Below are 24,230 nucleotides of genomic sequence, written 5' to 3'. Positions count from 1 at the left end.
CTACTGATAGTGAAAATTCACAAATAACAATTTGTCTCTCATGCAAGGCTACTTGAGGTTTTCCCATTACATGGTTGCCATATGGGTTACTTTGTTTCAATCAATTGTTTGTCTTAAAAAGTGATTGTCTTTTTGGCTCTTTCTACATGACCTCTGCACGGGTCAAGGGGTGAGCACCATTTTGGGGGATAAAGCAACTGGCATTTCACAACTCTTATGAAATTCCCTCTGGCAGGCTGGGAACACCTCTGTGACAGGCACACACAGTTCTAGGTTGGCTGTTCTTGTGTGTAGGGGCAGCTGAGGCCGGTGACTGTATCCCATAAAAGAAAAGGACTGTTTATCCTCTCTTTAATCCTGTTTGAAATATGTCACTAAAAACAAACAAATGACAAACAGAAACAGCAATCAAACAAAACCAGATAATAGATGCTTCAGAATGAAGAGACCTAAAACACTTCCTAATCTGACCTTCCTCCCAGGAGGAAACTGTTCCCAGTCTTCCTCCCAGGCCATCGTGCTGGTCTTCTTCCATCTGGCTTGGGCAGTTCATCTCTCTCTAAGAGAATTTTCATTGCTTAGTTTCAACATGACCAGGTCTTAGAACCTGGCTTTGTGGGAAGTTGCAAAAGCATAATGATGAAATGCCAAGAATGAAGTGTCAGATCTCATTATGAACCTTCAGTTTTGTATTCGACTCTCAATCTGTCAAACATGTTACACGAATACAGCCGAAACAGAATCTGCAATACCTAAGGAAAAAAGGAAAATCATTGGTACTACTATATTTTTTCTTTACATGCTGTTTTTTTTTTTTTAACTAACGTGAATGAGTTAATTATGCACCACTATGATTTAACCCTTCATCACTAATTTTTAAAATTTATTTTTAATTGAAGGATAATTGCTTTACAATATTGTGCTGGTTTCTTCCACACATCAACATGAATCAGCCATAGGTCTACATATGTCCCTTCCCTCTTGACCATTCCTCCCACCTCCCACTGCTCTAGGTTTTTACAGAGCCCCGGTTTGAGTTCCCTGAGTGATACAGAAAATTCCCATTGACTATCTGTTTTACATATGGTAGTGTATATGTTTCCATGCTACTCTCTCTGTTTAAAAAATATGAAATGCTCCACTAATTCGCATGTCATCCTTGCACGGGGGCCATGCTAATCTTCTCTGTATCGTTCCAGTTTTAGTAAATGTGCTGCTGAAGTGAGTACTACATGTCTTTTAAATATTAAAACAGTTTTGATTTGGGTTCAGAAAGTTAATATCTACCAAGAAAACAGCTTACTGGTTCTAGTTACCTGTCCATATAAACATGGCAACCTCAAAAGTAGATAGAAATGCTTAATGTTTTTATTTCAAGAAACTATTAAAAAAACTCAAAACAACTCATCAACTGAACAGATGAATGTATCTGAAATATGGAATGCACTCATATATACTTTAGAGGCAATACAATAATTTATAGGATTATTTTATACATATAACTTAAAACCTTTAAATTCTAAGACTTGAACTTTAACAAAATTTCAGTCAGTCACAAGTGTGCTATGCTTCCTTAGCATGAAAGAGCACAGATCACAATGCCATGGTGGAAGCGATGAAACATCCTATTTAAAGACTGGATTTGTGTGATTAGCTGTGTCTCTAAAATTTCTTGGGGCCACAGAATTGCCACCTGCCTTCGGTGGTTGTTTATGAGAGTAATGTGATTGTACCAGGGATTTAACTTTCAGGAAACACTTTCAGAAAGGATGTGGGCTCCTATGTAATGACTAACGAGGCAGGGTGTGCAGACTTAACTAGAGAACAGAAAGAAATGACCCCAACCGCCCTTTGTAGCTGGCGGCTGGGAGAAGTGGGGGCAGGGAACAGAGTTGTGATCGACGTGAAGATGAACCAGTGTTTGAATTATGTCCCTGCAACTCTCCTTCTAGAGCTTTAACAGCAGCCGCCCCTCAGCCCAGATGCAGGCACCACACTCCACAGTCAGAGATAAACTGGAGGTAGCAAGGGTTCAGGAACCACATCAGCCGTCTGCCTGCAAAGCCCCTCACGGATGCTGAAAGGAGAGGCGTGGCTGGGGTCTGGTGCTCTGGCTGCAACACTCCAGTTACCAGTTAGTGGAACAATGGCGCTGTTGTCACTAGGTTGAATCAAAATATAAGCTCTCACCACTTAACCACTGGTGGTCCAGTGGTTAAGAACATGCCCTTGCAATGCAGAGGGTTTCGGTTCAATCCCTGGTTGGGGAGTCAAGATCCCATTTGCTGTGGAGCAACTGAGCGTGCTACTGAGCCAGCCTGCTCTGGAGCCCAAGCTCTGCAACTAGAGAAGCCACCACGTGGCACAGCAAGACAAAGCCTGCAGGCTGAATAGAAGACCCAGCGCAGCCAAAGTAACATATAAATATATATATAAATATATATATATATGAAGAAGCAAAAAAATATATATGCTCTCAAAATTTTCCATAACTCTTTTTTTTTTTTTTAAACTCAGAATTTATCGTTAAGAACTTCAGTAAACTATTCCTCAGCTAAAAACTCTATTTGGTCCTATTCAAGAGGAGTGGCTTAAATTAGCATATTTGTTTCATTGCTCTAATTTCTCTTTGCAAATACTGCATTTTGAACTAGAGAACTGTGCTCCAGTGGTCTACGGGCAACAGACCACTGTTTCATATTTTATCCACTTCAGTAGCAATGCCAAATCAATTATAAAAACATCTAAAAATGACTCTTTATCATTTTATCACAAATATTACAACCTGGGGCATACCACAACTTTTAAAAAGTTGTATATTTGTTAGAACTAATGAGAAATTAGATAACTGGTCTCATACATAATATAGTTTGGATCAACTCAATTCAGAAAACTTGCTGATTTTCCAGATCAAAAGTTTTAGAATAGGGTTTGAATATAGATTTTTAGAATACATTTAAAATACTTCAATAGCTACTTAAATTTGTTGTTCTTTAATAAAAATGTTATTATTCAACAAAAGAGTGTGTCTGGTATTTTCTTAAGCCTCTCAATTCCAGAGAACAGAATTTTTTGCTAGAATTTTATAGGTGGCAAGAGGTATATTAAATCTGAAACAACACTAATACTCAGATTTTCATTCAGTTTGATACAAAGAAAAAGTGATTCTTGATGATCCTAAGGTAGGCATTATAATGCATTAAATAGTCATATACTTATAAAAGCAAATTTGGAAAATTTTGGAGAAGTTCAGCTTCTTAAGTGGGTTTTTGGAAGTGGTTAGCTTTGGTAAATTATTGCTATATCTTATAATGTTCTGCTCATTACATTGGTTTTTACTATAGTCCCTTTTAAAAACATGAATATGTGTAGTAGTGTCTTGTTTAAAAAAATACTATTATATTTTTATCAATTAGTTGAAGGATGACCATAATTACTGTAACAGTGGTTTGAAAACCCTGGATGAATACTATGGATGGGACAGGCTTATAATTTTAATCTATTCAGTCTCTTTCTTGACATTGAGCCAGGAATTTTCAATATCAGTTCAAGACTTACCGCAAATATTTCCTCCCATTTTCACACGGACATAGCCATCGATGCCCCATGAAGTTCCCCAGGAGTTCCGTACAATCCAGTATGGGATACTTCCTACAAAATATAAATCAGACCCTGGAGAACATAGCTGTGGTGAAAGAATGTTCATTTAAAGCTCAGATGGCGCAGTGGTAAAGAAGCTGCCTGCCAATGCAGGAGATGTAGGAGACGTGGGTTCGATCGCTGAATCAGGAAGATCCCCTGGAGGAGGAAATGGCAATCCACTCCAGTATTCTTGCCTGGGAAATCTCATGGACAGAGGAGCCTGGTGGGTTATAGTCCATGGGGTCTCAAAGAGTCAGACATGACTGAACACTTCCTGAAAAGTAGAGTGGTTTTAAGAAAACAAATGTACAAAAAAAACCCTAAGAAAATGCTAACAAACTAGCCAAGCAAACTGAACTGTACTAATGTCACACTGCAATCAATGGAAAAGGGGTTTGAATTCATTTTGCTTGTTACATTTAATACATAAAATGAAAACACACATATATACACATTTCCAAGCAATTTGAAAAAAGGAAAGGAAAAGAACTGATAAGTATGATGAAATAATAAGCACTTCTCTTTTCCCAGAAATTATCCTAAACATTGCAGATGGAGAATGTCCAATATTTAGATCAAGAATTTAGTGTCATTTTAACACGGCATCTACCAAAAATAGACCAGGGCATCTGCAGGGCGTGTATACCTGGAAGTTTAGGGCAGAGTTATAAAGCTCATGAGAACTTAGATGTAAGAGGACCAAGGTTCAGCATTTTAAAGGATGGAATCATGTGTCAAGCTGGAGTTCAAGCTGCAAAGCAATCAGTCACGTCTCACCAGCACTCACCTGTTTTATCAAAGCCCGTTACAAGGACAGCGTGATTTGATTCTCCACTGGAGCAGTGATGCTGTATGATGCCTCCCAGGTAATCTTGCCAGCTCATGGCATCCACCACCACTATCAGAGGTCCTAAGGCAAGAAGTGCTTTTGCCATTTTGTCTTCTTGGCCACTATCAAAAGAAAAACAAATTTAGTTAAGAAGTTTAGTTTCCAAGGTAAAAACATTTTACAAAAGTGATGTATTTAATCTGTATATGGCAAGGAGTAGGTTTGGTGGCAATTATCAAGTTCTGAACAATGGAGGCTGTAAGAAGTCTGGAAGACTGGCAGTCCAGGAGTGCTATGGGGCTCCAGGACACCAGGATCTGGGTTCTTCTTATATGAGGCTTCCATTCCCAAGATCACTTCATGGTCCAAGAAGGCTGCTAGAGTGCCAGCCATTTCACTCATATATTTCAGACAGTAAGAAGTAGAAAGGGGAGGTGCGATGTCCCTGTTGAGATCTCAGAAGTGATCACACATTCTGCACACATCTGCATGTGTCTCATTGGCTAGATGTCAGTCCCACGGCCAAGGTTAGTTTTAAGAAAGTTGGGAAATTAAATTTTATAGCTGGTGGACAAAGTACCATGCTAAAATATAAGGATTCTCTTAATAAGGAGAGTGGAAAGCCTGGATGTGGTGATATCTCATCACCTCTGCCACACCAAGTAAAAATCAAGAGAGCAGACAGCCTAGGTTAGTGAATATCAAATAAAGAAAACTACAGAAAAGAGTTACCCAAAAATGTGGGGGGCGGGGAGTGTAGTTATAGGGCGGGAGGGATGTTAAGATGCCAGGAGAACTAGGGCCGAACTGGAAAGAGAACAGGGCATGCAGTTCTGCCTTCCCACCTGGACCTGAATTGATAAAGTCTGATGTTACATAACATGCAGCCTTCATCAATCTTAAAAGTACATAATTAAACCATTAATTGCGTTTTTAAAGGTCAGCTTTGTGGGTGCAGGACACTGAAACCAAGTTACCGATATTTCGGCCCATTAAGATAGCATTTGATAGTTTATTGCTGTAGCAAAGCATGGAGGATTAGTGGCTAGAAAGAGTAGATAAGCCCTCATCCTGCCAGCTGGAGACCGGTTTCTATCAAGGGGATATTGTATCCAAAGATGAGGGAAAAATATGAGTGCCTACCAATGGGATTTGCTGAAATAGAAACCACAAGTTCATTCTAAACAATCACTCACATTATCTGTTAAGGAGACAATGTTTTTGGAGATTTACAAGCAGGCATTTCTAATTTTTGCTGCTGTAAAAATAATTGGTTTTCATTAAATAGAGTCAAAATTATAAAATTCTGGAGAACATGATAGGGTATGGGCTTTGAGGTTCCACAGAGTTGGTTCAAATTCCAGTTTCATGCCACAGCTACCACAGCCACCACATCCACCTTCAGAATCAACATAAAGACACAATTATAGGCATAGATTTCATAGCCTGCCTAACCCACAAATTATACCCCAGGTTTATAATAAACATTGTGTCCTTCTTTCGTTTCTAAGTTATCTAATAAATTAGTTTTCTTCAGCATAGGTTTTAGTGTATAATGTCTATTTTATTTAAATTTGCAGAATGTTTTGTAATGCAACTATGAAAAATATGATGCTGCTGCTGCTAAGTCGCTTCAGTTGTGTTTGACTCTGTGCGGCCCCATAGATGGCAGCCTGCCAGGCTCCGCCGTCCCTGGGATTCTCCAGGCAAGAACACTGGAGTGGGTTGCCATTTCCTTCTCCAATGCATGAAAGTGAAAGGTGAAAGTGAAGTCGCTCAGTCGTGTCTGACTCTTTGCGACCCCATGGACTGCAGCCTACCAGGCTCCTCTGTTCTTGGGATTTTCCAGGCAAGAGTACTGGAGTGGGTTGCTATTCTGCCTTCTCCGGACCAACACGATAATCTCCATATTAACCAGAAGACAACTGCCTCCACCTTTTAGAGATAACAAAAGCTATCCAGTAAATTATTCCAGTAAAATCAAAGATCATTTTACAGAGATGGTGTGAGGGAAGGAGAAGGATGAAAGAGAGAAGGTTTGAGGGAATTGCAGAAGGTGGTGAACACTATGGGTCATGGAAACAGTTTAGTTATGGTCTCTGCTTGAGGGAGGACCAGGAAAAAGATTTCATAGTTGCTGGAAAACAGGAAATAGGAGGGCACCTGTGGTCTAGACCAGCAGGGAAAGGCTCCAGGGAAAGGCTCCATTTAGCCCCAGAGCTGTTGTCACTTATCTTTCAGAAAGGTGTGGGCCAGAAACAAGTTACAATATATTCCAAAAAATATCTTTATATCCATTTTAGCCCAATATGGAGTTACTATCATATTACCAAACCTTGTTCCACGAGCTTACTATTACTTTCTCAGATCAGTAAGAGACAAATCCCGCAGCCTTTAAGAATTCTCCTAAACGTTACTGTCACAAAGATTTGGTGATTAGGGCGAGTCCTACCTGTTATAGACCCTTGATGAGCGCATGGATTTACACTTCATCTTCCCTATGGCATCCTAGTTTTCCTGTCCATAGTTATACGTGACAGGTTCTTTCCCTTTTTATTTATTTAGTCATGGTCATATTCTAGTTTGGCTTCTGAAATGTTTTTCCTGAGGTCTGATGAGCAAAAATGCAGGAGGCAGCCTGTGTATGAATGATCATTCTGCTTTAAGGCTAGATTATGCTTTTTGGATTCAGAAGGGTTTTCTATGTAAATATATATTTTCAGAGTTAGCAGACAATTTTGTGAACTTTTTGGCTGATAGCTATGATCTGGGCTGGTGTTGTCTGGGAATACTAAAAAACTAAGCGAGCATGATGATAAAAATAGAGGTCAGGGGAAACTCCTGGGAGATGATGTACACCAACACGGGTGGGGCATCATTTCTGACATGCATATTCTGCCCATCTCCGGAGGTCCTGGTAGGACTGAGGGCCCGGTTACCCCCAGGACTAACTTGTTTCCTGAGGACACTCGGCTCTCTGGTTCTGCTTCACATCCTAGTCCTCCCAGCTTCCTGGGATTACTTTCTGTGTGTTTGTCTCACGTGGACCTGCTGTTCTCTATTTCTGTCTTAGACTTTCCAACTTCCTGCCTGGCAATTCCATTCTTTCAGTCTTTCATGGCAAAAATCCTAGAGTCCTCCCTGACATTCCTCTCTCTTATCCTCACAAATATCCCTCAATACGCCCTGTGGGCCTTTATTCTCTATCCCATCTAATATGTCTAAGACCATTCTTCCAACACTGCCCCAAGATCACCCCCTGATGACCTCTGTCACTCATCCCCTACAGTCTAGTGTCTCTCCATGACATGACACAACACGATAGAACAGGACAGTCACAGTGGCTTCCTCACTGCTCTACAGCTATGCCAGACCCATGTCTGCTGCAGGGCCTTTGCACATACAATCCCTTCTGCCAGGAGCTGTGTTTCCCCAGGTGCCTGCAGGGTTAAGTCTTCACTAAATGTTACATCCTCCAGGAACCCTTTCCTGAGACTGCAACCCCCTACCCCTGTTGTTTTCTCTTCACCTCATGGCTGTTTAGTTCTCTTTAAAGCTATTTCATCTAGCAGACCATTCCTATTTTTATTTCTTTGGTTTACTGCTTGTCTCTATCACTAAAATACAGTCCAGAGGGCAGAGCTTTTGTCCGCTGTGTTCACTGCCAAATCCCCAGAACCTGAAACGGTTCAGTAAATATCTGAATGAATGAATAAATCAAAGGAAGGTATTCTTGCAAAGAGAGTCTAATGTGGTTAGCTTGGCACCGTGTTCTTAGAGTTTCATATTCTGTGTGATGGGGGGGTGGGTTTTCACAGTGGCCTCTGCCTTCTGATCCAAGGACAGATGAATCTTGCAGTCACCTTCGCTTTGTCTCTCTCTCTAAAGTAGACCGGTGCCCATTATTCTTTTATTTCTTCCTAACTTTCTCAATCTGCTCCTTGTGACAGGGATGCCTTGAGTTCTCTCTGATCACACTGTGACCCTCAGGAAGTTCCTGTGCACACACTCATCTTAGACTCTCCAGGAGCTGGCAGCATAGGAGCTCACTTGCTCATTTAGAAAGTCTGTGATCTTCACCCTTAAGGGAGGTGGGGACCACTGTACTCAGGGGCCCTGCCCATTTATCACGATTCTGTGCATCCTGCCCTTGGGGACTGAGCTGTCAGGTGACAGTTGCTCCGGCAGCTGGGAACTGAGGGGACGGTCAGCCCGTCCTCAGACACATGGCTGCTGGTGTGGGTTCCACTTTGTTCAAGGATCCAGAGTCACTCATGATTTCTTTCAGATTCCGTAGGGACATGCCATCTAGACCCAGAGATGCTTTTATATTCAGTAAGTAGTAGACCAGTCTTTACTTTAGCCAAATTTAAATTTTTTTTTTTGCTTTCTCTGTTTCAAAACCCTGTGCTAAGCTTCCTTCATACTTCTAAATAATGAGTTGGATGGTTCTGTTTCTCATCTCTGAGCACCTATTTTGCACTAAAAAAACATGGTCATGATGGGTCTTTAGCTGGCTTTGAGTGCCATGTGTTTTTAAAGCATTTTTAAATGATTGTTTCCCTTGAACTCACCCCAAGTCATCATGCCCTTCCCATTCCCACACAGGTCCCTCCCTCACCCACCCCTGCATCCCATCACACCTGCAGGATGAGCTCGTCACCTGCCTCATTATATACTCTGTCTACTTGCCTCTAACAGGAAAACTTCATTTTATGTCTTTGTTACAGTCAATGACTTGAACAATATAGGGAACAGAGAGGGGGTTCAAAAATGCTTCTTGGTAAGTAAGACTGCTTGACATTAGCTTCAGACTCTACAGAAAGCAAGTTTTTTTTTATTATTATTAATTCAAGAGTAAGACTGAAATGCGCTAAGGGTAATTGTGACACTGAAACTTGGTAGGAGGTGCTAAGTATCAATTATACCTTCAAAGGAATTTAAATGTGTTGATTTAATTGCCTTATTTCTGTTGGTAGAGATATGGAAAAAAAGTAGATCATATTTAAGAAACAACATCCACAGACCTCCATGGTGACTGCCAATTCATCTCTCTAATAAAAGTGTTAGTCGCTCAGTTGTGTCTGACTCTTTGTAACCCTACGGACTGTAGCCCACCAAACTCCTCTGTCCACGGAATTCTCCAGACAAGAATACTGGAATGGGTGGCCATTCCCTTTTCCAGGGAATCTTCCCGACCCTGAGGTAGAACCCTGGTCTCCTGCATTGCATGCGGATTCTTTACCATCTGAGCCACCAGGGAATCAAGTGTATTTTAAAACATTTAAAAGTATGCAGCATTGCTGCCAATCAATTTATTAATTCCAAGTAGTCAATAGATAATAACTTAAGAAATAGAGAGAAATCCACAAGAGAAGGAGACATTGACCTGAAGTCATATGCAGAATAACCTTTGATTGAAGATCCAGAATGTGAGTCGGAAAAGTAACGGCAGAGGCCATTCTGGGCCTGAAATGGGTATTCTGAATCTCTCACCAGCTTGACTTGCAGCTGAAAGAAAATAATCATCCAACATGATCTATGTCACATGGTTGTGTCAAAGATCAAACAGAACTTACTACAAGGAGTCTCAGATTCCACTTGGTCACATTATCTGGGTTCTCTGAGTTATGAAAATCTTAAGTTAAATCTTTAAGTGTTTTTTATGGACAGCCTAAGTAATTAAACTCTGTTTGTCTTTGTCTTTTGGTCCTGTTTTCTCTATATCTCCTGTTCCTGGAACCTCCATTGATTCGATAATAAAGTCTGGTCATCTTTCTCCTGAAGGTTCAAGAGCATAAACATCTTCCTTCTACAGCTCTGGCTCTGGGTTATCAAGCCTTTGAGGTCGTGCATTATGCTCACAAGCATCCTTCCATCCACTCTCTGTGCCATTCATCTGGCGGTGACTCCAGACACAGCAAACGAAGAAGAGAGGGATGCTCAACTTTGCGAACTCTGTCTTGACAGCTTTTCACAGTACACAGCAGCACCTTCATCGCTGGCTTTACGCCACTGCTGCTGGACCAGGACAGTGTCAGAGGGTGTGTGCTGGGGGTGGGTGGGAGGTGGGGAGAGGACCAGGGTGCTGCCCATCTCAGCTACTGACCTGGCAACGGGGTCTCACCTCCCAGGGCTCAGTTCTGCATCTACACATAGGCACCCAACCAGCTGACCTCTAATCCTCTTTTAACCTGGGCATTCAGAAGTACTATGGAAATGAATAACCATATGCTGTCATTTTAAAAAAAGATAGGTCATCTGCAAAAAAAGCAATTACCGAGTAATATTAGGGAGTAAACATAAATATTTTTCTGAACAGAGATTGCAGGTAAGATTTTTCACACTTTGGTTTCTCTCTTGATGGCTGACCTGCTGCTGCTGCTGCTAAATCGCTTCGTCGTGTCCGATTATGTGCGACCCCATAGATGGAAGCCCACCAGGATCCCGTGTTCCTGGGATTCTCCAGGCAAGAACACTGGAGCGGGTTGCCATTTCCTTCTCCAATGCATGAAAGTGAAAAGTGAAAGTGAAGTTGCTCAGTCGTGTCCGACTCAGTGACCCCAGGGACTGCAGCACCAGGCTCCTCCATCCATGGGATTTTCCAGGCAAGAGTCCTGGAGTAGGGTGCCATTGCCTTCGCCAATGGCTGACCTACACAGAAGCAATTCTTATTTTTTGGGGTGGAGGGCTTAAACAACTGACATTTATTTTCACACAGTTGTGGACACTGGAAGTTCAAGGTCAAGGTGCCAGCAGGGTCAGTGTCTGGTGAGAACTTTCTTTTTGAGGTGCAGACGGCCACCTTAGCACCATGTCCTCACACAGGAGACAGAGACCCTGCCCTCTTCATTCTCTTCTTCTGTCACAGTCCTATCAAATTAGGGCCCCGGGCTGTTGATCTCGTGTGTGCATGCTAAGTTGTTTCAGTTGTGTCCAACTCTGCGATGCTATGGACAGTGGCCAGCCAGGTTCCTCTGTCTATAGGATTCTCCAGGCAAGAATACTGGAGTGGGTTGTCATTTCCTCCTCCAGGGGATCTTCCCAACGTATGTATCGAACCCACATCTCCTGTGTCTCCTGCATTGCAGGAGGATTCTTTACTGCTAAGTCATCAAAGCAGCCCCTTAAGACCTCACTTAACCTCAATAACCTCCTGAAGACCTCATTTCTAGATATACATAGTCAGATATATGGGAAATCTTTGGATTAATTCAAGCTCTGGTTAGCTACATTTCCAAACTTGAAAATATTATTTAGTAAATGACAGACTGAATGCACAGTAAACAAGCAGCTTAAAAGACTGCAGAGCCACTCACCTTATTGAGCCAGTACAAAGCGTTGAGCGGGGATCCTCCGTTGCAGCCGTAGTTGCTGTAAGAACAGTCTATCACCTGCTGAACACTCAGCACCTCCAAGGGCTGCCCTTTTATCGCACACACAGACTCCACTGCACCTACCACGCTGAAAGCCCAGCATCCGCCACACTGAGATAGAATGATGATAGAAACAGAAATGGAATGATATTTGTTATCTAACAATGTGCAAATCACGCCTATTGACATCTCTGACAACACAAATGATCAAATCATGCAAGCAGAATCTGGAGGCCTACAGAATATAAATGCTAATCCTGCTGATTTTCAATTAAATTCTATTATAAGCATCAAAATATACTATTTATTAAAGGTAAATTGGTAGTATCACTATTGCAAGTTAGACATTGCAAAATAAAAGTGAACTTTAGAGATTAGGAAAACACTTGGACGTTCTTTTTAAAAAAACAAGTCAGCACAAACATAGGTAACTGACTTGTAGTTGCCAAGGGGGGAGGGGGTGGGGGAGGGGTGGACAGGGAACTTGGGATTAACCGATGCAAACTATTACTTATAGGATGGATAAACAACAAGTTCCTACTGTACAGTACATGGAACTATATTCAATATCCTGTGATAAACCATCATGGAAAAAATATGAAAAAGTGTGTGTGCGCTTCTCCCCTGACACTCTGCTCTGCCCTCCAACACCTCCCCTCCAAGGGCAGAAGGCAGGGAAAAGGTGAGCAGAGCCGGGGTGCATGGTGCATATTTGTTCTCATTAACAGATAAGCATAGGACCTGGATGAATGACTTGTTAGCCCGTCAGGATTATGAATGCACAGGTAATGTCCCAATTATAGGAACCCACAGCAATCGTTCCTCATTGAAATACTAACAATTTTTCTGACTCTGGGTCTCTTAACTTGCTTTTATTGGCTAAACTAGAACAAAGGAATGAAAGGGAACGGAATGAAGATTTTTCACATAAGAAAGAAGAATCGCAGGAAAGGCAGAGATGAGAATGGGATTTGAAACTGGGTGGAACCACCTTAATCCTGGGGCCAGGTGCTGCAGGAAAGAGAGGAAGGGCAGCTGGTGGTCCTTGTGGAGTGAAGTTCTGAGGGATTTCATGTGGCCTTATCTACACCTCTAGCTCCAGGGCATGTGGACAGTACAGCATTCACTAAGGGATGCTATTGCAGGCTCTGCACCCTTTGAAAAAGGTAAATGCAGGTTGCTCCAGGTCACCCACCTACTGCTGCCCCAAGAGGGTGGTGGCTGCTTCAAAACATCTTTCCTTTAGTACAAAGATTCCTAAATGAAAGTTCTACTTTAAGACACCGTTCAGTGCTTCCTGCATAGACTGGGTTTCAGACTGCATCACTCATCATTAGAATCCAGTAATAAAGCATATGATATGGTGGTAATTTCAATCCACAACAACAAATGCAGAATCTGAGAAACAAAAATGATCTCATCGTAATGAGATGGTCACTGGGGAACTGTTGGATCCAAAATGCTGGCCTTACAAGAGGACGCTGAGTGACCTGTTGAGGTTCCCACTGCAGACAAACTGAGACCACATCCCTATAGGGATCAACTTCTCCTGGTAAGCTGACTTCCCTGTGCCTGGCAGGGGTGCAGGGCACACGCACCTGTCCTCAAATGTTTGCCAGCAAGATGGCTCATTGCGGGCCATGAGCACCCCACCAGCATCTGGGGTTCTGCTTTCCGTCTGATTCCAGACAATCTTCACAGGCACACGCAGGACTTCTGCAAGGTAAATGGCTGCATTTTTAAAATTTATCTTTTCATTGAGTATAGTTGATTTACATGTAGTATTAATTTCTGCTGTATAGCAAAGTGAGTCAGTTATATATAAACACACACACACATTCTTTTTCATATTCTTTTCCATTCTGGTTTATCACAGGATACTGAATATAGTTTCCTGTGTTGTACAGTAGGACTTAGTTGTTTATCCATTTTTATATGTAATAGTTTGCATGTGCTAACCCCAAACTCTCACTACATCCCCTTACACCCCTCCTCCCTGGCAAGAGGGAGTCTGTTCTGTGTGTTGTGAGTCTGTATCTGTTTCGTAGATAAGTTTATTAGTGTCATATTTTAGATTCCACATATAAGTGATATCACATGGTGGTAAATGGCTGCATTTACTGCAGGACTTACACATTTCTTTATCATTTAACACAGGTCAAACTGTGCTGTTACTTTTACTACTTTCTTGTTCTTTTTCTTTTTAATGTGTTATGAATTTTTAGTGTGGAGTCTTAACCTCATTTCTCCTACAATCCCTTTAATTTCCATTTTATGATTTTGCACAGTTGGTAATTTCCAGGAACGTCTATGTCATATCAAAGCAGATCTGACAGCTTTTTTAGGGACCACAGATAAAACATGTGTGATTCTGCAGGGGTGGGGCTGGGGGCAGGGTCTCTGAGGGAGCTCAAGGGATGGACCCAAGGGTTCAGGGAGCACTGAGGGACCAGGCGCCTGATTTTGGGTTGTTTCCCTTTGGAGCTACTTAACTTGGTCAAGTTCACCTCCTTCAGCCTTCCACCCACTGTTCTGCAGAGTCTTGGGAACCGTGACACCGGGCAGCAGCCCCGAGTCTGCGTGCTGAGTGGGGGCCAGGCAGGCAGGGAGGGACACCCGCAGAGCTCGGCCCCCGAGTGAAGCTGGGCCTAACAGCGCCTCCTCCCTCCGGGGGATGGGGGGCAGTGGCCTCCTGGTCTCATCGTTCTGTGATGACCGAGGTGTGAATTTACCTACTGAAAGGATGGTTCCATCACAAGTTTGATTGAACTTGACCCCAAAAGTGACTCCCATCCTAAAGTGATTAAAAAGAAAAAAAAAAACAAAAAACCTAAGACATACCGTCTTCTGGTTTCTCACTTGGGTGACGACATGCTTATCCCTCCAGTCAAATTTTAACGGCAAAGACAGGTTGGAGATGGACGTGTACTCTTCTGCTGGAAATCGGGGAAACCTGGAAGGGCTGCTTCTTAAATAAATAGCTGAGGACACACACAAGATGCAAAGACAACCAACATTATATTACAGGGATTCCTTTCAGAGGGATGTTTCAACAGAAACAGTGGAGCTTCTGATAAAGTCTGCTTTTTATTCTTTTCCATAATTGGAATGGAGTAGACAAAAGCTATAAAAGATGAGAATTCTTCCAGTAGGGCTGGGTTGTCACATGAAATGGTTTGACAGAAGTTGGTCAATAAAAAATAAGTATAACTGACATCATCTGTTTTATCATAACCAGGGGGGTCTTGAACAGAAATAGCATAGAAAACTGGAGAAGGGATGAGTTGTTATTCTTCAGAGCCACAGGGAAATGTCTGCATTTATGGTATTTTGTTCTTAAGTGATTATTAGAAGAAAGTGGCCATGAGCTTATTTCTCCAATGTCAGCACCAGGTACTTGCTTGAGACTTTTAAGCATTTAATCACTGTTAACTATTACTCAGTTTACTAACTTCACAACTGAAGATTCTCAAGAATTAAGGAAAAAAATTAAAATCAGGAAACTAATCAGCTAATAACCCCAGAGCCCATACCTTTAAACTCTTCAGGAAACAAATATGAAAACTGGTTTATTCCATAGACGGCAGTGGAGTTTTCATGGGGAAATAGAGAATTCAAGTATCGCTGTCTATTAAGACTTTCCTAGAAGAGGAAGAAAAAAAACCACACTAATTTCTATCAACTATGCTAACTTTCTGGAGCAATGTGCAAATAACTGACTTAGAAATAGTTTTCAGATGCAAAAGTAAAAGCTTGATTTATTTCTTGTGGATCACAATGAAAGGTTATCTAAGATAATAGATTAGATTTATAAATGTTTTGTATTAAAAATACTATCTGACTTCAAGAATAATTTCTGAGGCTGGGAAAGGAATGTCTTATCCATTTATAATTCCTCTTTACCAAGCATTTGAAAGCACTAAACATGCTTATTTAACATAGTGGAAAAAAGAAAATAAATTGCAAATAAATACCAGACACTAGTAGGGATTGTAACCACTAAATGCTTATGTGATCTATATCTTTATCTTAGCACAATGAATGAAGCATGAAAAAAGGAATAAATAACTAATGGATAAATCAGTGTGGTTCTATCTGGGCTTTACAGAGATCTCTATTTCATTTGGGTAAAAGGCTTTGGGAAAGAGATTCAATCCTGGAAATGTCCCAAGAAGATGGCTCCGTTTGTCTGTCTGAAGAGAAAATTAGATCCTTGTTTACAGATTCCTCCACTTTGAATTTTGTGATAAGTATGTTAGACTCATCTTTTACACAAACAAGCTTCAATTTGCTAGTACTAACCAACTCTGAAAAGCAGAGACATTACTTTGCCAACAAAGGTCCGTCTAGTCAAGGCTATGGTTTTTCCAGTGGTCATGTATGGATGTGAGAGTTGGACTGTGAAGAAAGCTGAGCGCCAAAGAATTGATGCTTTTGAATTGTGGTATTGGAGAAGACTCTTGAGAGTCCCTTGGACTGCAAGGAGATCCAACCAGTCCATTCTAAAGGAGATCAGCCCTGGGTGTTCTTTGGAAGGAATGATACTAAAGCTGAAACTCCAGTCCTTTGGCCACCTCATGCAAAGAGTTGACTCATTGGAAAAGACTCTGATGCTGGAAGGGATTGGGGGCAGGAGAAAAAGGGGATGACAGAGGATGAGATGGCTGGATGGCATCACCAGCTCGATAGACGTGAGTTTGAGTGAACTCTGGGAGATGGTGATGGACAGGGAGGCCTGGCGTGCCGCGATTCATGGGGTCGCAAAGAGTCGGACATGACTGAGCGACTGAACTGAACTGAACTGAGCTGAACTAACTCTGTGGAGTAAATACAACTTCAGGAGACCACCATTTATTAAGTTTCTATCTTCAGCTACTCTAAACTTGCTTGTTCACTTATATGTTTATTGGGTGTCTGTCTCATAAACCTGTAAGCAAAATGAGGGCCAGGCTGGTCTTATTCATTGCTGTTTCTGCCTCACTGAGCACATGCCTGGCACACAACAGATGCTTAATTAGCACTTTTTGTTGAATAACGCATAATTATATTTTATATACATCATGCCCTTGATAGCTCTAAGCTATGTTTTTTACATATGTATATATAATTATTTTTCAGACTGTTTTCCATTATGGGTTATTACAAGATAATGAATATAGTTCCCTGTGCTATACAGTAGGAACTTTTTGGTTATCAATTTTATATATAGTAGTGTATATCATTAATTCAAAATTCCCAACCCCATTACCCTTTGGAAACCATAAATTTGGTTCCTATGTCTGTGAGTCTATTTCTGGCTTATATATAAGTTCATTTTTAGGTTTCACATGTAAGTGATATGGGTATTTGTCTTTCAATGTCTGACTTTCTTCACTTAGTGTGATAATCTCTAGGGTCATTCTTATTGCTACAAATGGCATAAGCTGTTTATTTTTAAGCAAATCATTCCTGGGATTTATCATGATCGTATTTTCCTTACTGAGCATTTGTGGAAAGATTGCTAATCTATGAAATTATCAACAGTTATCGAGTTTCAGGCATTCAAAAGATAATCTTGATGAAGCAAGGCTTTGATTTTAATTTGGGAAGAAGATGTATGCATCTAAAAATAGAACTGAACTACAAAGCGAGTGTGTGACAAATATAAGCCAGTGACTGTAAACTGCTGAGCAGTTTAGAGGGTTCCTTGGTCCTAAAGGCATCTCCTGAACTTTACTGTGAGTTGGAGGGATGATGGAGGACCTTTATGGATGCACAGGAAAGTACATGGCAGCCACGAGGGTGGGCCTCACAGACAGACTGCAGTAAGGAAGCCCAGGTTCCCACAACCTGGCCCACAACCAAGCACTCAGGTGTCCTACTAGGGGGAGGAGCTCCCCTGAAGGTTGGTTTGTGATTAACGCATCCCCACGGATTCCTGACCCTGCCCTGGCCTGCAAGGTGTCCAGGGCACATCCCCCAGGCCCTTTCTCCCCCTTTTCTCCACTTAAGAGCTTTGCTCTAGTCAGATGCTCTCCCTGAGCCCCTCCCTGCACTTTCTCAGTCCTGACTCCTGTGATAAAGAAAAAAGAAGAAAGAGAAGACACATAAATCACCACTATTGGGAATGAAAGAAGGGTGACAAAGATGCTTCAGGCACCAGAAGAATCATATTTTGAGCACTTGAGGCCAACAAGTTTGATAACCTATGCAAAATGGACAACCCCCAAGGAAGACATATATCACCAAATCTGGATATAACAAAAATAGAGAATTTGAACAATTTTTTATCAACTAAAGTCATTAAATTCCTAACTGAAAATCATCCCACAAAGAAAACTCCAGGCCCAGATGGCTTCACTGGTGAATTCCATATAACTAAAAAAGAAATGCCAATACCAACTGTACACACACATTCATGGGAACCCCTTGCAACTGGTTATATAAGGTCTGATTGCAAAACCAGACAAAAACACCTCATGGCAAGAGAAATATACACCAATAGCCCTCATGACTGTAGATGTAAAATCCTTAAAAAAAAATCAGCAAATCAAATTCAAAAATTTATAAGACAATAGATCATGACCAAGTGAGGTTCATTAAAAGAGACTACATTGGTTTAGTATTTGAATATCAATCAACATAATACACCCTACTCATGGAATAAAAACAGGATCACCATATGATATTTTCAATAGATGTGGAAAAAGCACTTGACATAATTCATAATCCTTTCATAAGGACTCTCAGCAGTGAATGAAAGGAAACTTGATCAACCTGACAGAAGGAATTGATGAAATGCCTACTCTGACCGGAGGCCAACTTCTAACAGAATCCATTTGTGTCTTATTCCCCACTGAATCAATCAGAAAACCTAGACCATCTCATTATCAACTACAAATTGGCACCTGCCACAGGTGCTTGCCATCTTCCTCTACAAGGATTAAATCATGGGCCATTGCAGCTGCTGACCTTCGATACCCCGAAAGAAGTTCTGTGTGAAGATCAGAAATGACGTGCCCTGTGCTCAAGGAAAAGTTGGCAGGACAGCTCTTCAAGAGGTATCTTCAGAAGCCAATTTTATGAGCTCAATTTCTACATCTCCTACATGATAACATCTGCTCCTCATGATTAGCAGAAACCTTCTGCAAAAAATATGTGCTTGAATGCATGTACTCCCTTTTCACTAAAATTACATATATACTGAACTCCCCTGCTACCTCTCTGGAGCAGTTTCTCAGAGCTATCTAAGATGCAGTCTCCCATGCTATAGTTCTCATTTTGCCCCAAACAAAAATTAACTTGCAACCCTTATATTGTGCTTTTTATTTTTAAAGTCAGCACATTATACATGCATCAGTCATGTCCGACTCTTTGCGACCCCATGGACTGTAGCCTACCAGGCTCCTCCGTCCATGGGATCCTCCAGGCAAGAATACTGGAGTGGGTTGCCATTTCCTTCTCCAGGGGATCTTCCCCACCCAGGGATCGAACCCGGGTCTCCTGCATTGTGGGCAGACGCTTTACCATCTGAGCCACCAGAGAAGCCCACATTATATAGTAAATGTTAAAGTACTAGATAAATAGATGGACAGATGAACAAATGAATGAATAAATTTTGAGCCAAGATTTCAAGTTTCTGGTATATTTTAATTTTGGCAGTATATGCATTAAGCTAGAACCATTAGAAATTACCAACTGAACAAGAGTCTTTTACATCAATTTCACCTCTTAACGTTTCAGTTAGATAAAAACTGTGGTTTAAAGTGTTCTGGATAAAGTTTATTTGGAGGAAATAATCCAGATCTTCAGGGGCTGTTAATAGCAAACTGTGGCTCATTCTTTAGGATCATTCATCATAAAATGATCTATTTAAAGAAACATGCCTCCAAGTATGTATAACTTAATTTTTTTAAAACTGGCACATGTATCATCAAGGTAAGCATTTTAAATGTGAAGCTTCTGAAATTTTAGGCAAAATCACATGTACACTGCCATATAAACATTATTCTGAAGTGAGTACATACAGCTATCATTGGTTCCCTTAATGGGTTTGTAGCCCCAAAGTGGTCAGGAGACCAGCTGCTCTTGGTCAGACAGGGAGCATGAGTAAAGGTCAGTGCACAGCTGGGTTCCAGCCTGAGGAACAGGCTGAAAAAGAGCAGGGGCTTCCTGAGCACCAGAAGCTTCTAAGGAGTGAAAAGGTGGGGGCTGGGTGCTGTTTCCCCCTTTCCTGTCAGTTATCCCAGGAGGGGCCTGGTCTTCACCCAACAGTAACTGAATGACAGTTTGTGAGCAAGGATCACAGATGCCACCTAACTTCCACTCATGGAATATTCGAAGTGAATTTAGGAAAACTCCTGGCCCTCCATATTTGTTACTTTTTACCCTAAAACCTATTGGTTCTCCCTAGCACAACAGAGTGTACTTTATAACTCTATTTTAATTTTTAAACATTTAAAAAAAAATTTAACTTGATTATGGAGCCAGGGAATTTTCTAGAATCTGTACATAATTTACGCCAGATAGGTAAGCAAAGAATTTCAACTTAACCAACTCCTAATCTGACAATTTTAAGGAGTAAAGTTTTCCAGAGTTATACTGAGCATCAGTCACAGTTAGTCTCTCTTGTCGGGGCAGAGGGAGGCTTCCTAATGCTCAAGCAAGGCCCTTTCTACCTAGTCTGCCCCAGGTTCAAACAGCCATCAATGCTCAAACACAGTTTCCAGCAGTGGAAAGGAGTCACCAACATCTCATGAAGTCAAGTCCCATGAGGGGCAATTGCTTTGGAAATTTTTCAGGCTCTCTCCACTCAAGATTTTTAAAATGTGCTCAGAATCTTTATCACTCTGCCCTCCTCCACCTAAAACAGAAATTCTATCTTCCAACAAGCACTCTTGTACTTCTCACACGAGCTAGCTTTATTTCCTAGCTGCCATTGTCTGGGAAGGGCCTCTAGTATGAGTAACTATATAGTATGAACAAATGCACATATATCTATGAATTATACAAATAATACATATTTAAGATTATTCTTGCCTCCTTGTGATTCCAATCCCCAAATCTATTTTTGAGGAGGATGGCAGTGCTTTTATTTCTTCAGTCAATGAACACATCACCAGGATAGGTAGGACTGATTATTTTCTCCCAAAAGGGTTTACTTCACCATCACATGTCACTAAGCTCAGGGCAGGAAGCGAATACAGCACAAAAACTTTGTTCTCAAGCAATTATACCAGTGCTTCTGGTTTTGAAAGCTAGAGCAGTAAGTAGGAAATAAAAAAATATATATCTTGGTTTGGGCAAAAATACAAATAGACTCAGGTGAGACTGGCACTTCCCACACACTGTGGCTTCAGGGGACCAGCAGGAGAGGTAGAAGGGAGCACAGCCTCAGAATCCCTGGCAAACCTCAAGAAAATACCAGGGAAAAGAATAAATACAACTCCAATAAGCAGCAGGATTACTGACTTCATACTTCCTGATTAGGAATGAATGAACTTTCTTTGACAGCAAAATTAAACCATGATAATGACCTCTCACAATTTAAAACTATTAGATAGTATCGGATACTATTAATAGAACACACTGAGGTCCACTCTAAATCATTCTCTCTTGCAGCTTCCTTGGTTTCAGGAAAAATATTGATAAGCTCAGCTAACTGGTGTGCTCCTGAGTTTTAACGCTGGGGTGCCATCTGAGATTATGAAGCCTTTTCAAAACAATCTGAAAAGGAAATTAAACACTACACCCTTCTCTAAATCAGTCTCCACCACGTCAGGTGAACTTTTAGGGTGGGTAGTTCAAGGAGCCCGGGTTCAGGATAATCATAAATGGGCAGGATTCCCTGAGCTCTGGATAAAATTCTGATTTGAGGAGGAGGTGATCAGTGTCCCCCTCCGGAAAACGGCCAGGTTTCTTCCGCCTACTTCTGGTTCCAGTCCCTGAAATGCACAGTCTGGGGAGGCTGAGAGAACGCCCGGGGGCCTTGGACATAATCAGGCTTCCCTGGTGGCTCAGAGGTTAAAGCATCTGCCCGCAATGCGGGAGACCTGGGTTAGATCCCTGGGTCGGGAAGATCCCCTGGAGAAGGAAGTAGCAACCCACTCCAGTATTCTTGCCTGGAGAATCCCATGGACGGAGGAGCCTGGTGGACTACAGTCCATGGGTCGCAAAGAGTCGGACACGACTGAGCGACTTCACTTTCACTTTCACTTTGGACATAATCGGTGGGCAACTTGGGACGTATCATATAAACCCTCAGGCACCCATCCTTCCTGGAGGACCAATCTGTGGGTCAGCATGCCCTGGGAAACCCTGGGACGGAGCCCGGTCTGGAACCCGGGCGCGTCACCGGACTGAGTTTAGGCGACCCCCTAGGGATGGCGCTCGAGTGCCACCTCCCCTCGCCCCCACCCCTGGAAAGGACGGCGCAGGTATTCTCTGGGGGTGCTCGCGTGGCCCCTCCAGCCCGCTCAGCCTGGGGACAGGGGGCCGTGCTCGCGGTGGAGCTCAGGTGCCCCCTCTCCCAGCCCCGGGGCCAGACAGGGTAAGCGACCCCCGCGCGTGGCACTCGCGTGGCCCCTCGGCCCCAGGACATGACGGGACTTGAGATTCTCCCCCACGCCCGCCCCCGCCGGCCCCGGAGTGGACCTCAGGTGCCCCAGTCCCACTTCTCGCCCCGGGAAAGGACGGGGCAGGTAACGCGCCGGGATCGGCTCGAGTGGCACCTCGGACCAGCCCAGCCTAGCCCCGGGCTGGAAAATCCGGGAGACTCCGGGGTGTGGAGCTCAAGTGCTCCGCCCTCCGCCCCGGGACCGGAAGGGGCCGGCGACCCCGGAGGTGGGAGTGGGTGGGGCTCGCGCGGCCCCGCCGCCCCACCCAGCCCGGGGCTGGAAGCGCGGGAAGGGACCCGCGGGCGTGCGCGGTACCCGGAAGGCGGCGGCCGGGTGGCGGCCGAGCGGCGGGGTCAGGGCGGCGCAGGAGCCCAAGCAGCAGCAGCAGCAGCAGCAGCAGAGCAGCCAGAGGCGCCACAGCTCCATCCCGCGCTTCCTCTTCGGTTTCGAGCTCCTCCCTGCCGGCGGGTCCGGGGCGGGGCGTGGGGCTGAGACGGCGACGCCCCCTCGTTACTGGCGGCTCTGAGCCCGGATGTCGGGTAGGCTGCAAACTGTAGGGTTCACGCTATTTTCAGTGCGAGCACCTGCCCTGGACCGTGTGCCCTGGGGTAGTTTCACTTCTGCTAGAAAAGAGCCTCTTTACTCGGAAGTGTGACAGTGCAGACAGCTGTGTGACCTGCACTTCCTGCGTCAAGTCGAAGTTTTATCTTTTTTCTTTTCCATCTCAGATGGAAGGATGCAGGCAACAGTGGAATCCAAAGGACCTTAATTCTGTTTCTCTTTGTGATGAGCCCTGACTTTAGGAACCCAATTCCAAAATGCTTGTGAATTTACACAGACATTCTTTCAGCAGGTGTTTATAATTGCGTATCAAAACACAGTTGTGAAAATAATACACCACGTTTTGACGATTTAGATCATAGCCAGTTCAAAATTTGGAAATCAGTTTCTGAAGGTAGCACTTCTTACATTTGTGTTGAAATTTAAATAAAGTATTTCAAACGCTTTGTGAGATGCCCAGCGCGTTTTAAACGCTTGATTTATCAGCTATTTTGTTTTTAAGGTAGCTTTTCCCCTCTCATTACGCTGCTTTCCCCCTGTTCAGCTTAGTTCATAGTAACCCATCCTTCACGTTTTCTTCTCTCTTTCATTTATTTATTTTTTTTCATTTATTTTTTTAAGTCATTTCACTTCATATCAACTTAATCCTAGAGAATGGACCGTAGACACAACAGAAGTAATGTTCAAATCAGTTAACATCCCAATCTGGCAGCATTTCCAGTTAAGGATTTTCTGGTGAAGGTGGAAGGTCCCCTTTAAGGATGAAAGTGGCTCTTTTGCTCTCTCTCTCTTTTTTTCCCCCCATTTCTATGCCTTCAAACCTTAACCTAATTGTAGGAATGAGATCCTTAGGCATCAAAACTAACTCCTGACTTACGCTCTCCTGAATGCACACCATACCTAGCCTGACCTATTGATTCTTCTAGATAAAAAGAGATAAGAATGAAGACTTCATCGGCTAAAGAGTGGCTCCCTTTCTACCCAGAACAGCCCCCTGAGCAGTCCTGCTGGTGGATCACACAGGCAAGATAACATCTGAAGAGTCAGCCAGCCTGCAGCTATGGAGGACCACGCAGAACCCACCCTCCTGCTTCCCTGACTTACTGAGACTCTCTGCTCCCATCCGTTTTTCCCTTGAAAACATACCATGACTGCTCAAAATCTTTGGAGTTCGTCTCAGGACATGAATCCACCTTCTCCCCAGAATGCCGGCTTTTCTGAGAAAAG

At 42.8% G+C, this 24,230-nt stretch overlaps 1 protein-coding gene and 1 non-coding gene across 2 annotated transcripts; both read right to left on the bottom strand.

Moving 5' to 3' along the window:
• Positions 1-668: 668 nt before the first annotated feature.
• CTSO (cathepsin O) lies at positions 669-22,868 on the bottom strand. Its single transcript, XM_052655091.1, has 8 exons — positions 22,758-22,868; positions 15,381-15,489; positions 14,689-14,828; positions 11,791-11,958; positions 9,861-9,982; positions 4,430-4,593; positions 3,559-3,651; positions 669-752 (listed from the first exon to the last, which is right to left on the bottom strand). The coding sequence occupies exons 1-8, from the start codon at positions 22,866-22,868 to the stop codon at positions 718-720; spliced, it is 942 nt and encodes a 313-aa protein (XP_052511051.1). The 3' UTR covers positions 669-717.
• Positions 1,123-1,229, bottom strand: LOC128062677 (U6 spliceosomal RNA). Its single transcript, XR_008200831.1, has one exon. It is a non-coding gene; the product is annotated as a U6 spliceosomal RNA (small nuclear RNA).
• Positions 22,869-24,230: the final 1,362 nt, after the last annotated feature.

Source organism: Budorcas taxicolor, chromosome 17 (genome assembly GCF_023091745.1).
Source record: "Budorcas taxicolor isolate Tak-1 chromosome 17, Takin1.1, whole genome shotgun sequence".
Classification (NCBI taxonomy): Eukaryota; Metazoa; Chordata; class Mammalia; order Artiodactyla; family Bovidae; genus Budorcas; species Budorcas taxicolor.
The sequence above is the reverse complement of the archived record's forward strand: the minus strand, read 5'-3'. Positions and strand labels throughout refer to the sequence as shown.

Excerpts from the sequence above, each read along its gene's own strand:
- CTSO (XM_052655091.1), bottom strand. The coding sequence starts at position 22,868 with ATGGAGCTGTGGCGCCTCTGGCTGCTCTGCTGCTGCTGCTGCTGCTGC. Across the intron at positions 15,490-22,757 it reads ACCCGGCCGCCGCCTTCCGG|GAAAGTCTTAATAGACAGCG; the intron begins GTACCGCGCACG and ends TTCCTCTTCTAG. Across the intron at positions 753-3,558 it reads AATGGGAGGAAATATTTGCG|GTATTGCAGATTCTGTTTCG; the intron begins GTAAGTCTTGAA and ends TTTTTTCCTTAG.